Source organism: Nicrophorus vespilloides, unplaced genomic scaffold (assembly GCF_001412225.1).
Source record: "Nicrophorus vespilloides isolate i.1.1-1 unplaced genomic scaffold, Nicve_v1.0, whole genome shotgun sequence".
In the NCBI taxonomy this organism is placed as follows: domain Eukaryota; kingdom Metazoa; phylum Arthropoda; class Insecta; order Coleoptera; family Silphidae; genus Nicrophorus; species Nicrophorus vespilloides.
In genome coordinates this window covers 1-9,817 of record NW_017098294.1, presented here as the reverse complement: position 1 = coordinate 9,817, position 9,817 = coordinate 1, and the positions used below count along the sequence as shown (strand labels likewise).

Here is a 9,817-nt window from a genome sequence, read left to right as displayed (position 1 = left end):
AACATTCAGCTTTCATATGCATCTTTTGGATTAATTCTATATATTACAGTTTTCGAGAAAATCAATGAAATGTATAAACTCTGCTTTTTCGAGCATTTTTTAAACTTTGAACACGAATTACAGCCAAACGGCTAAAACCACAGTAATATATCGATACTTATATTTATTTTTTACCTTAAACTCGTTGATATCGTACCAAATTTGTTTGGAATCGAATCTTTTGCACACCAATCTAGCCTTTCCTTGTATGATAATCGTGGTCATGAGGATGGTAACAGAAATCCAGTACAAAGAAGTGAATGCCAAGCTCACATCTAAAACTCTACTCAAATTAATTAGCAATAATATAAATAATCAATTAAACACTTACTGATCATTGCTGTAGTAAAGGATGTAAGCATGACTCAAGCAAACGCCTTTTGGTAACCCCGTGGTTCCGCTGCTGAAGAGAATCAAAGCCGTTTCATCCAAGCTATCAGGAATGAAAGGTTGAAACTCTTCTTCGTCCTTTTTCGGTTCCACGAATTCGCCGAAATCCCTTTCAAAAACAATTATTTGCGTGCTCAGCTTAGACTCATTCACTACTTTACGAATTGTCGCTTCGCTCTTTTCATCAACAAATATCAACTTGAGATCGACTTCATTAACTAAATGCTTGATATCTTCTTCGGATAGAGCCGGATCCAATGCAGCCAAATGGGCTCCCACGAAAGCTGCAGAAATCAGCGGAAGATGACTGTTCATATGGTTGTGCGAGCAAACACTGACAACGTCTTTGGGCTTAATCCCTCTGCTCTTCATCTCAATGGCAGTTCGCAAACTTCTCTCGAAAAACGAAGAGTAATAATCCAATTCACCTGTTTCCCCATTGATCTATAAAAGTACACGTAAACTAATTGATTTACGTGAATTATATAAAACTTACCTGAGCGACATTTTTTGAGTGTTTTTTCATGGATTCGAAAAGCAGGTGTCCGAGGCCCTTCGGATGCGGCACGAACGGATTGTCCGGTGTCGAGATGATCTTCGTGGACTCATCGTAAGTCCAATCAGGAATTAATTTTACTGCAATTAGATTAAAACATTGTAAATTACATAACTATTTTTATATATATTTATATTCAATTACTATGTTCCATGATTATGCTCGATCATCAATGCGACAATACTGACTTTATCGCCAAAAACGTTTATTACGTTATATAATCGATCACATCTCATAGTAGATTAGCTTATTTTGATCAGTATTGAACTTGGCACCTTTTTGTCATGTAATCTCTGATTGATTAATTTTGTTGATCTATTTCAGGTACTCAAATTCGCAATGTTTATGTAGACATGTACGCATTTAGTTATGGAAATAATATACAATTTTATAGAAAATAGCTTGTCTTTATTAACATAAATTACATTGGTTAATTGATGTTAACTATGTCTGCAAGATAATTTGCAAATAAATATTAGTAGAATCATGTATATGCTAATGGTATATATCATTTTTGACGAACTTCTCTTTGAGGCACCGTCTGCTCACTTTTCCTGACACTGTAAACGGCATTTCTTCGATGATCTCCACTCCGGCCCTCAATTTCAAGTTCTCCTCCACCTGCCCATTAACGTATTCCTCGATCTCTTGCGCTGTAATCGTGCTTCCTTTTACAAGGACAACGACGGCCATCGCATGGTTCTCATCCCTGAAGTTCGGGACTCCGATGACCGTCGCTACTTGAATTTGCGGATGGTTCTGAAGAATTGCTTCGACCTTGGCTGGAACGTAATGCATTCCTCGGAATTTGAACATTTCTTTGACGCGATCCACGATGTACAAGCAAAAGTTCTCATCGAAATACGCGACGTCGCCGGTTTTCAAAAACCCGTCTTTGTCGAAAACCTCGGAATTGTCGCGGTTAAGGTAACCGTTCATCGTCCATTGGCTCTTAACTCTGAGTTCACCCTTTTGGGTCAAAGCAAGAGCTTCCTCAGTTTCAGGATCTACGATCTGAAATTTCAACAATTAATGGATTTTTTTTTTCTTAAATTTTTAAATTAAAACCTTGTAGTGCATTCCACGCGTTGGAACCCCAATCGACGTGGGGTTATCTTTGATGAGAGCGTGCAGAGGATTTCCAATTACCGATAATTCAGTTTGTCCGTAAACGTAACAAATTAAAGTGTTCGGCATTGCTTTCCTGATTGTATCGAGGAATTCAGCGGTTGCTTGATGTCCGGCCATGATCATGAAAGACAAGCTACTCACTAAACCTTCTGGTTTGGCGTCGTACAATCGTACTGTCTGATAAGGCGTCACGAATAAATAATTAACTTTGTACTTTTCAATGTAAATCCACGTTTTATCCTCTTTAAATCCATCGCAGATTAGTCTAGTTGTACCGTTAATAGTCGATCCCGCCATAATTATCGTTATGGAGATGTAATAGAGCGAAGCATAAGCTAAAGTCATTTCGAAATTGCTGTAAAATTGCATGAAATTAGCAACAAATTTGTTTACAACCGATGCAATAACTTACCAATTTCTGCTAAAAAACAATATGTATTTGTGGCTGAGGCAAATGCCCTTCGGCATTCCGGTTGTGCCGCTGCTGAATAGAACTACGGCCGTTTCTGAAATATCTTCAGGTTCGTAAGGCGCGAACTTATCTTCATCCGGTTTGGGCTTCAAGAATTCTTCAAAATCTGTATCGAAGCAAACGACAATAGTATCCAATTCCAATTCCTTCAAGATCTCCTTAATAACACTCTCGCTTCCCTCGTCCACGAAAATCAAAACTGGTTTACTGTCGTTAATCAAATATTTCTTGTCCACCAAAGAAAGACCTGGATCTATTGCGGCCAATTGCGTCCCAACAAAAGCAGAAGCGACGTAAGGGATGTAACTGTTCAGATGATTCCTGGAGCAAGAGCTGATGAAATCCCTCGCTTTCACGCCGCGATTCTTCATCTCCAAAGAAACCCTCACGCATCTCTGCAGGAATTCCGAGTACAAATCTTCTTGACCGGTAGCAGCGTCGATCTAAAAAAAAGAAAATTTTACTGTTTAAACTATATTTGAGAATTAAAAAAAAATAATATTACCTGAGCCACTTTGTTCAAGTTATTTTTCATACCCTCGAACATCGCGTAACCCAATCCCCTCGGATTCGGTGTGAAATCCTCTTCGGGCATTGTGATCACTTTGGTGGATTCATCGTAGCTCCACTCCTCTTTCTCAATGAAATCCAGTACATCGATTTCAGCCATTTCGAATATTTGCAATAAATTCGTTACGATTGTTACCGCAGTTTATATAGTACCAAAGTTTTGCACAAACATTGATTGCGAGAGATAAATGAATTCTTAATAACTACGTGATATATTTTTTTTAAATGCAATAATGAAATTGATAAAGCGGCGAAAAAAATTGCGTTTATTTCCTTAAAACAAAACTAATGATAATTATTATTAATAGATTTATCTGGGATAATAAAATTCTAATCGAAATTTTCAATAAACAAGTTAATTTATTATAATTGAAACTAATATAAACATACATTTCTCATATCAAGAAAGGAAACACTTTATATTACGATTAGAACTATAGCTCACTCACAATACACAAGGATTGCCGAAAACGTATAATAATGTAAACAAGAATCATGCTCAAATGAAACGTAACTTTTGATAAAAGTATTTACTTTCATCACGTATAATTTGCATTACAATAGATTTACGCTCAACGCTCCGAATGTTATTGAATTTACATGTTGAGATAAACTTCGTGCTAGTTAAAAATTAACCACATTTTATTCATTTGATTTTGCAAGTTTTGCCTTATTCATTTCACTTCTTCTCTCCGTTTCTGTTCAAAGATTTGTTGTGTCCAACCACTTTATTATTAATTATTGATATGCATATATAAGTACTTTATGTACTCTTTATCTATGTAAATACAGTCTTATGGAAAGTTCCAACGAACATCAAATAAGCCTACATCTGCATAGGACAATAGAACCTGTTGAAGAAACGCTCTGTTTCTCATATTTTGTTAGTTTACATATGTCACTAACTTAAGTGGAAATCGGGCAATTAACTATACAAACTATAGACAAATCACAGTTAGTCCTAGTACCCATGAGAGTCTTAGGAAGAACCTAGTCCTAGTAACAGTTCTAGTTTGATACTACTCTTGACCAGCAACCTATGCTTGTAACAACTGGAAGCTAGATTAAGAATCACCAGCATCTAAATGTTAAATAAATACTACTATTACACTGACTTTAATCTAGACTCTTCCATAAAACCCACTAGGACTCCACATCGACAATACTACAAAGTATTCCACAGTGTCCAGAGATATTCCATCCTAGGACACGACATATTATTTATATTAGTATACAGAAAATCAAACAGTTTCTTTCTAAGAACTATATTATTTTACTCTTTCTGAACACTTCAATTTAATGTAGCTTGGTTATTAATAATTAACATATAATATAATAGTTAAAAATAAATTAAATAGATTTCTCAGAATACAGATTTTAAAAATATTAATTTCTACTTGGAAATAATACTTTATGATGCAAAAAGATAATTTCAATCTTTATCTGCCTTGATTTAAGTATATATTAATGATTTGCTTTTAGTTTGTGTACACTAGATAAGAACGAGACAGCGGATAATAGTTATTGTAATAAGATCAAAAAATCTTGATAGAAATCGCAGATTAGATCTGTTTTAACTTTATTCAATCTTAATTACTTGCATATTTACACATGATTCGTTATCGGATGTTTGAATATTTCATATGTTCATTCTTTCAAAATCAAAATATTTTGCATATTTTATCATTTTCTATATTATAATAAGTCGTTATTACAACTAAAGTTAAATAAATTATACGTGAAATTAAATATTATTAATTATTATATGTTTTATATTCCGCTCGTAAATATTCTAAAACAAATTTCAAAGTCGGAAATCGGAATAAAGCTATCAGAATGTTGACCTTCTCTGATATAGTTATTTAAGTAATTTCAATTAATAAATGTTGTTTTTGCTGAACATCTGTTTGAGTAATCGCCTGTTTATTTTGCTCGACGGTGTTATTGGCATCGTGTCGATGATCTCGACTCCAGCTCTTATCCACCACTTCTCATCCACTCTTGTATTCGCGAACTCCTCGATCTCTTTCGGCGTCAGTTTACTGTCCTTCTTGAGGACGACGACGGCCAAAGCTCTGTTCTCGTCCTCGAAATGCGGAACACCGATGACGACGGCCATCGAGATGTCCGGATGACCTTGCAGCACCTTCTCCACTTTGGCTGGGACGTAATGCATGCCTTTGTACTTGAACATCTCTTTGACGCGATCCACGATGAACAAGCAAAAATCGTCATCGAAATATCCAACGTCGCCAGTCTTCAGAAAACCGTCCTCATCCCATGCGTCAGTGCTATCTCTGTTGAGATAACCGTTCATGCACCATTTGCTCTTCACGCGAATCTCTCCGGGTTTGTTCAACCCTAAACATTCGTCTGTTTCCGGATCAACTATCTAAAATTTTGTAAACGTAATTAACAATTAATTGATGAAGAAGTTTGCATTTTTTTTTACCTTGTAGCTGCAACCGATGAAAGGAATTCCAACGGATTTCAGTTTATTCTTGATGAGCGGTGTTCTGGCATTGCACATGCCGATCAGCTCCGTTTGGCCGTAAGTGAACCATATCTTTGTATTCGGCATCGCTCTGTGCAATTCCTTCATAAATTCTTCCGTCATTTGATTACCGCCGATCAAAAAAGTCGGTAAACTTGTGACAAAGTTTTTGGGCAACGTTTCCATCAATTTAATGGACAAGTACGGAGTTTGCTGCATCATCGTCACCTAAACAACACCAATTAGTATTATAAAAAGAAATATATGATTGAAACTAAATTAAAAATACCTTATATTTTTCGATATATCCCCAAACCTTTTCCGGCTCGTAATCTTTGCAAACGAGTCGAGTCTTTCCGTTCATTACCAAGGCAGGTAAGGCAATTGTCAAGGAAATCCAATAAAGAGTGGCGAAATTTAGAAAAACATCTGTTAACCTAGTAAATATATCATTTTCCAATTAATTAAATTAGGATCTATGTTTTGAAAACAAACATTTCATTAAAACTTGTTTCGCAATTTGGAAAACTTACATTCCTTGGCTGTGGTACATGATGTAATTGTGACTGAGGCAAATCCCTTTTGGCATTCCGGTGGTTCCGCTGCTGAAGAGAATCACGGCCGTCTTGCTGTTACACTCCGGAACGTAACACTCGAAATTGTCCTCGCCTTGCTTAGGTTGCAGAAACAATTTGAAATCCTTCTCGAAAACGACCACTTTAACGCACAGATTTTTCTCGGCGATGATCTTCCTTATGATCTCTTCGCACTCCATCTCGACGAAGATAATCTTTGGTTTGCAATCGTTTAACAAGAAAGTCATGTCCGTGGCGGAGAGACTCGGGTCGAGCGATGCCAGGATGCTTCCGATGAAGGAGGAAGCGATGTAAGGGATGGAACTGTCCAGAGTATTCCTGGCGCAGATGCTTACGTAATCTCCAACGCCGATTCCCAAATTCTTCATCTCCAGAGCGGTTCTGATGGAGCGTTGCAGGAACGAAGAATACAGATCTTCCTTTCCGGTGACGGCATCGATTTGTGCTACGTTATTCGAGTACTTCTTCATGCCCTCGTACATGGCGTAACCCAAACCCTTTGGATGCGTCTTGTGATCATCTTCAGGCATCGAGATGACCTTCGTCTTTTCATCGTAACTCCACATTATTTCTATTTGCAAATCAAAAAAAAAAACAACAAATAAAACTAAATAAATTATAGGTTTCGGAAGACTTACCAGAAGCCATATTTGTTGTGTTAATATGCGAAGCAACGAGACACTGAGAGTATTTATACTTAACAGGAGGTGATAAGGCGCGATTACGCTGAAAAATCTTGGAGTCACCATAATAATAATAAAAAAAAAGACAATGGTCATGAGTGTAAATATACTTAATATTAGATAAATCAACAAATACAAAATTTTCAAGTCATCGAGGACACGATATAATAGTTTTAGATAAAAAAAACTAAACAATTAGTTGCGTAATCTCAAATTGCGTTCATTTCGTCCAGAATAGTGCGTTTCAGTTCGATCCTCCTGATCTTCCCGGTCGGAGTGTACGGCAATTCTTTCACCAGCTTGACGCCGCCTCGCAACATCCATCTGTCCTCCACTTTGGAGTTAACGAATTCCTTCAGTTCTTCCGCAGAGACCATTTCGCCGTCCTTCAAGATGCAAACAGCCATTGCGTGATTCTCATCCCTCGGATGAGGAATTCCAATTACGACGGCGCTTCTCACTTTCGGATGCTGCAACATAATAGACTCGAGCTTCGTCGGAGTGATGTGCCATCCTTGGTACTTGAACATCTCCTTGACTCTGTCCACCACGAAGAAACATAAATCTTCGTTGTAGTAGCACATGTCTCCAGTTTTTATGTACCCGTCTTCGTCGTAAACATCGGAGCAATCTCTGTTGTGGTAACCGTTCATCCTGTGCACAGTCTGCACGCGCATCTCCCCAATCTGATTCGGTCCAAGCACGTGGCCCGTGTCTGGATCCACCACTTTCACCGAGTATCCGCAAGCCGGAGAGCCGACGGAATTCGGATACTTCTTGCTAAGTTCCACGTGTTCCCGGATCCGCGGATCGAAATAACACATTATACCAACTTCAGACTGTCCGTACATAAAAGTTACAGTTGCTTTTGGGAATGTTTCCTTTAACTTGAGCAGATTTTCCATGCTCATCGTCGATCCACCGAAGGGAATGTTCTCCAAGCTGGACACGTCGCAGTCGACCTTCGTTTCAATCAACTTTATACCAAGAATCGGAGACGGCAGCATGCAAGTTATCTACAAATCAAACGAAGGTAAATATAATATTTCAAACACATTTTGAACAGCAAAAATGATTATCCAAAACAAGATAAACAGATTTTGCTTATTGAAATTACGAATAAAGTAGCTGAGTAATTCAATGCTGATTAAATCATTTTGTAAATATTATTTTAATTTCCATTAGATAACTTACTCTATGTTTCTCAATAGATTTCCAGACTGCGATAGCGTTGAATTCTTTGCATATAGCTCTGCATTCACCTTTCAATATACATTTGATAATTAGCAAAGCAGATGATATCCAGTAAACTGTGGCGAAACTCAGCGTGACTTTGGTGTTTGCGAATCCGCTGAAAACCAGTAATATTATTATTATTATCATTACAGATATAAACAAAATTCTTATTTTAATTAACAACTTCAGTTGATGTACATCATCGAGTATAAAAATTCAAGTTTCAAACACTTACAGATATGTGTTCGATTGGTGTATCAAGGCCGAATGATTTGCGCAAATACCTTTCGGCAGACCCGTCGTTCCGGAACTGAAGAATATGATGGCCGTATCCTTTTCATTCTTCGCGCAAGGTTCGAACCCTTGCACGTCCGATGCGGACTTCCAGAACGACTCGAACGACTGTAAATTACCGACGCTCCTTCCGAAGACGACGATTCTCGCTCCATTTCCAGTATTCTCGAGAGCAGCGGTGATTTTCTGTTCCGACGATTCGCTGATGAACACGAATTTCGGTCGGACGTCATTTAAAAGATGTTCGCAATCCTCTTGAGATAAACTCGGATCAAGACATCCGATTATACCGCCAACGAATAGCGTCGCAATGTACGGAACTATGACGTCGAGATTGTTTTCCGAGCAGAAGCTTACGATATCGTTCGGTTTCAAACCGACTTCCATCAATTTTTGCGCTGTTTTTATCGATTTCTCAAGAATTTCTGAATACATTTCTCGCTCTCCCGTGTCTATATCGATCTGCGGACAACGAAAGTTTTACTTGAACAGTACTCTTTGTGAAGATTCGAATTACCTGAGCTAGTTTGGATTGATGGAGTTTAAGGGCCTCGAAGAAAGCGCATCCTAAGCCGTTTCTGTTGAAGACGAGTTTCACGTCGTCTTTTGTGAAAACCTTACTTATCGGATCGTACTCTGAAATAAATTGAATAGCAATAATTATTATTTACTAGAATATTTTTAATTTGCAAACCCATTGCTCCTTGATTCGATACTGATTGGAATTTGATTGAGCGAATCATTTATACGAAAGTCAGATGATAATAAAAAAAAACAGCGTAATTGATAAGGTTTTTTTTTTTATTTAATTTTTACTACAATTCACCAGATAATATCATCTTTTTCAATTGGTTCTTCTTGACTTTGCCGGAGGGCGTGTATGGAAGTGAAGACAAGAACCTGACTCCAGCTCTCAACCTGTACCTATCCTCGACGCGATTCTCCACGTACTTAATTAAATCCTCTTCGGTTAACTCTTTTCCTGCGTGTAACATCACCAAAGCCATCGGATGATCGCCGTCTCCTCGTTGGGAATTCCGATAACGACGGCTTGAGCGATCTGCGGATGGGCGAGTAAAACTCCTTCGATTTTAGCTGGGGGAATGTGAAAGGCTTGAAATTTGAGCATCTCCTTGATCCTGTCCACTATGTAAAAGCAAAAATCCTCGTCGTAATACGCTATGTCCCCTGTTTTGATCCAACCATCCGCGTCGAAGCTGGAGGTCGTGTCCAAGTTGTAGTAGCCGTTCATTTGACACTTATGCTTGAACCTCAACTCGCCTTGCTTATTGAATCCCAACACCTCTTCAGATTCAGGATCTACAATCTTCAAATTACATCTATTAATAATCTATT

At 37.9% G+C, this 9,817-nt stretch overlaps 4 protein-coding genes across 4 annotated transcripts in view; all 4 read right to left on the bottom strand.

Annotated features, from left to right (window-relative positions):
• LOC108562083 (luciferin 4-monooxygenase-like) overlaps positions 1-1,172 on the bottom strand; it is a 2,139-nt gene extending 967 nt beyond the window's left edge. Inside the window, exons 1-4 of the mRNA XM_017920288.1 lie at positions 1,130-1,172; positions 926-1,065; positions 371-873; positions 175-322 (exon numbers count right to left, since the gene is read on the bottom strand). Of these exons, the coding sequence (XP_017775777.1) occupies positions 175-322; positions 371-873; positions 926-1,065; positions 1,130-1,139 (801 nt within the window). The 5' untranslated portion in view covers positions 1,140-1,172. The remainder of the gene's footprint in view (positions 1-174; positions 323-370; positions 874-925; positions 1,066-1,129) is intronic.
• Positions 1,173-1,381: 209 nt separating this feature from the next.
• On the bottom strand, positions 1,382-3,281 carry LOC108562093 (4-coumarate--CoA ligase 1-like). Its single transcript, XM_017920298.1, has 4 exons — positions 3,094-3,281; positions 2,529-3,031; positions 2,054-2,471; positions 1,382-1,999 (listed from the first exon to the last, which is right to left on the bottom strand). Exons 1-4 carry the CDS (start codon positions 3,256-3,258, stop codon positions 1,481-1,483), a joined length of 1,605 nt encoding a protein of 534 aa, XP_017775787.1. The 5' UTR covers positions 3,259-3,281; the 3' UTR covers positions 1,382-1,480.
• Positions 3,282-4,931: 1,650 nt separating this feature from the next.
• Positions 4,932-7,047, bottom strand: LOC108562095 (4-coumarate--CoA ligase 1-like). The gene is made up of 5 exons (XM_017920300.1): positions 6,887-7,047; positions 6,186-6,819; positions 5,942-6,089; positions 5,611-5,880; positions 4,932-5,550 (listed from the first exon to the last, which is right to left on the bottom strand). Exons 1-5 carry the CDS (start codon positions 6,894-6,896, stop codon positions 5,035-5,037), a joined length of 1,578 nt encoding a protein of 525 aa, XP_017775789.1. The 5' UTR covers positions 6,897-7,047; the 3' UTR covers positions 4,932-5,034.
• Positions 7,048-7,064: 17 nt separating this feature from the next.
• On the bottom strand, positions 7,065-9,237 carry LOC108562094 (luciferin 4-monooxygenase-like). The gene is made up of 5 exons (XM_017920299.1): positions 9,156-9,237; positions 8,979-9,097; positions 8,403-8,923; positions 8,126-8,282; positions 7,065-7,947 (listed from the first exon to the last, which is right to left on the bottom strand). The coding sequence occupies exons 1-5, from the start codon at positions 9,202-9,204 to the stop codon at positions 7,141-7,143; spliced, it is 1,653 nt and encodes a 550-aa protein (XP_017775788.1). The 5' UTR covers positions 9,205-9,237; the 3' UTR covers positions 7,065-7,140.
• Between the last annotated feature and the right edge of the window lie 580 nt (positions 9,238-9,817).

Bases quoted from the DNA above. Each gene is read 5' to 3' on its own strand.
- LOC108562093 (XM_017920298.1), bottom strand. From the start codon at position 3,258: ATGGCTGAAATCGATGTACTGGATTTCATTGAGAAAGAGGAGTGGAGC. The intron at 3,032-3,093 runs GTAATATTATTT...TCTTTTTTTTAG, and splicing joins ACTTGAACAAAGTGGCTCAG to ATCGACGCTGCTACCGGTCA. The intron at 2,472-2,528 runs GTAAGTTATTGC...GCAATTTTACAG, and splicing joins TTGTTTTTTAGCAGAAATTG to CAATTTCGAAATGACTTTAG.
- LOC108562095 (XM_017920300.1), bottom strand. The intron at 5,881-5,941 runs GTATTTTTAATT...GGTGTTGTTTAG, and splicing joins GATATATCGAAAAATATAAG to GTGACGATGATGCAGCAAAC. The intron at 5,551-5,610 runs GTAAAAAAAAAT...ACAAAATTTTAG, and splicing joins TCATCGGTTGCAGCTACAAG to ATAGTTGATCCGGAAACAGA.
- LOC108562094 (XM_017920299.1), bottom strand. From the start codon at position 9,204: ATGATTCGCTCAATCAAATTCCAATCAGTATCGAATCAAGGAGCAATG. The intron at 8,924-8,978 runs GTAATTCGAATC...CGTTGTCCGCAG, and splicing joins ATCAATCCAAACTAGCTCAG to ATCGATATAGACACGGGAGA. The intron at 8,283-8,402 runs GTAAGTGTTTGA...ACTGGTTTTCAG, and splicing joins CACCAATCGAACACATATCT to CGGATTCGCAAACACCAAAG.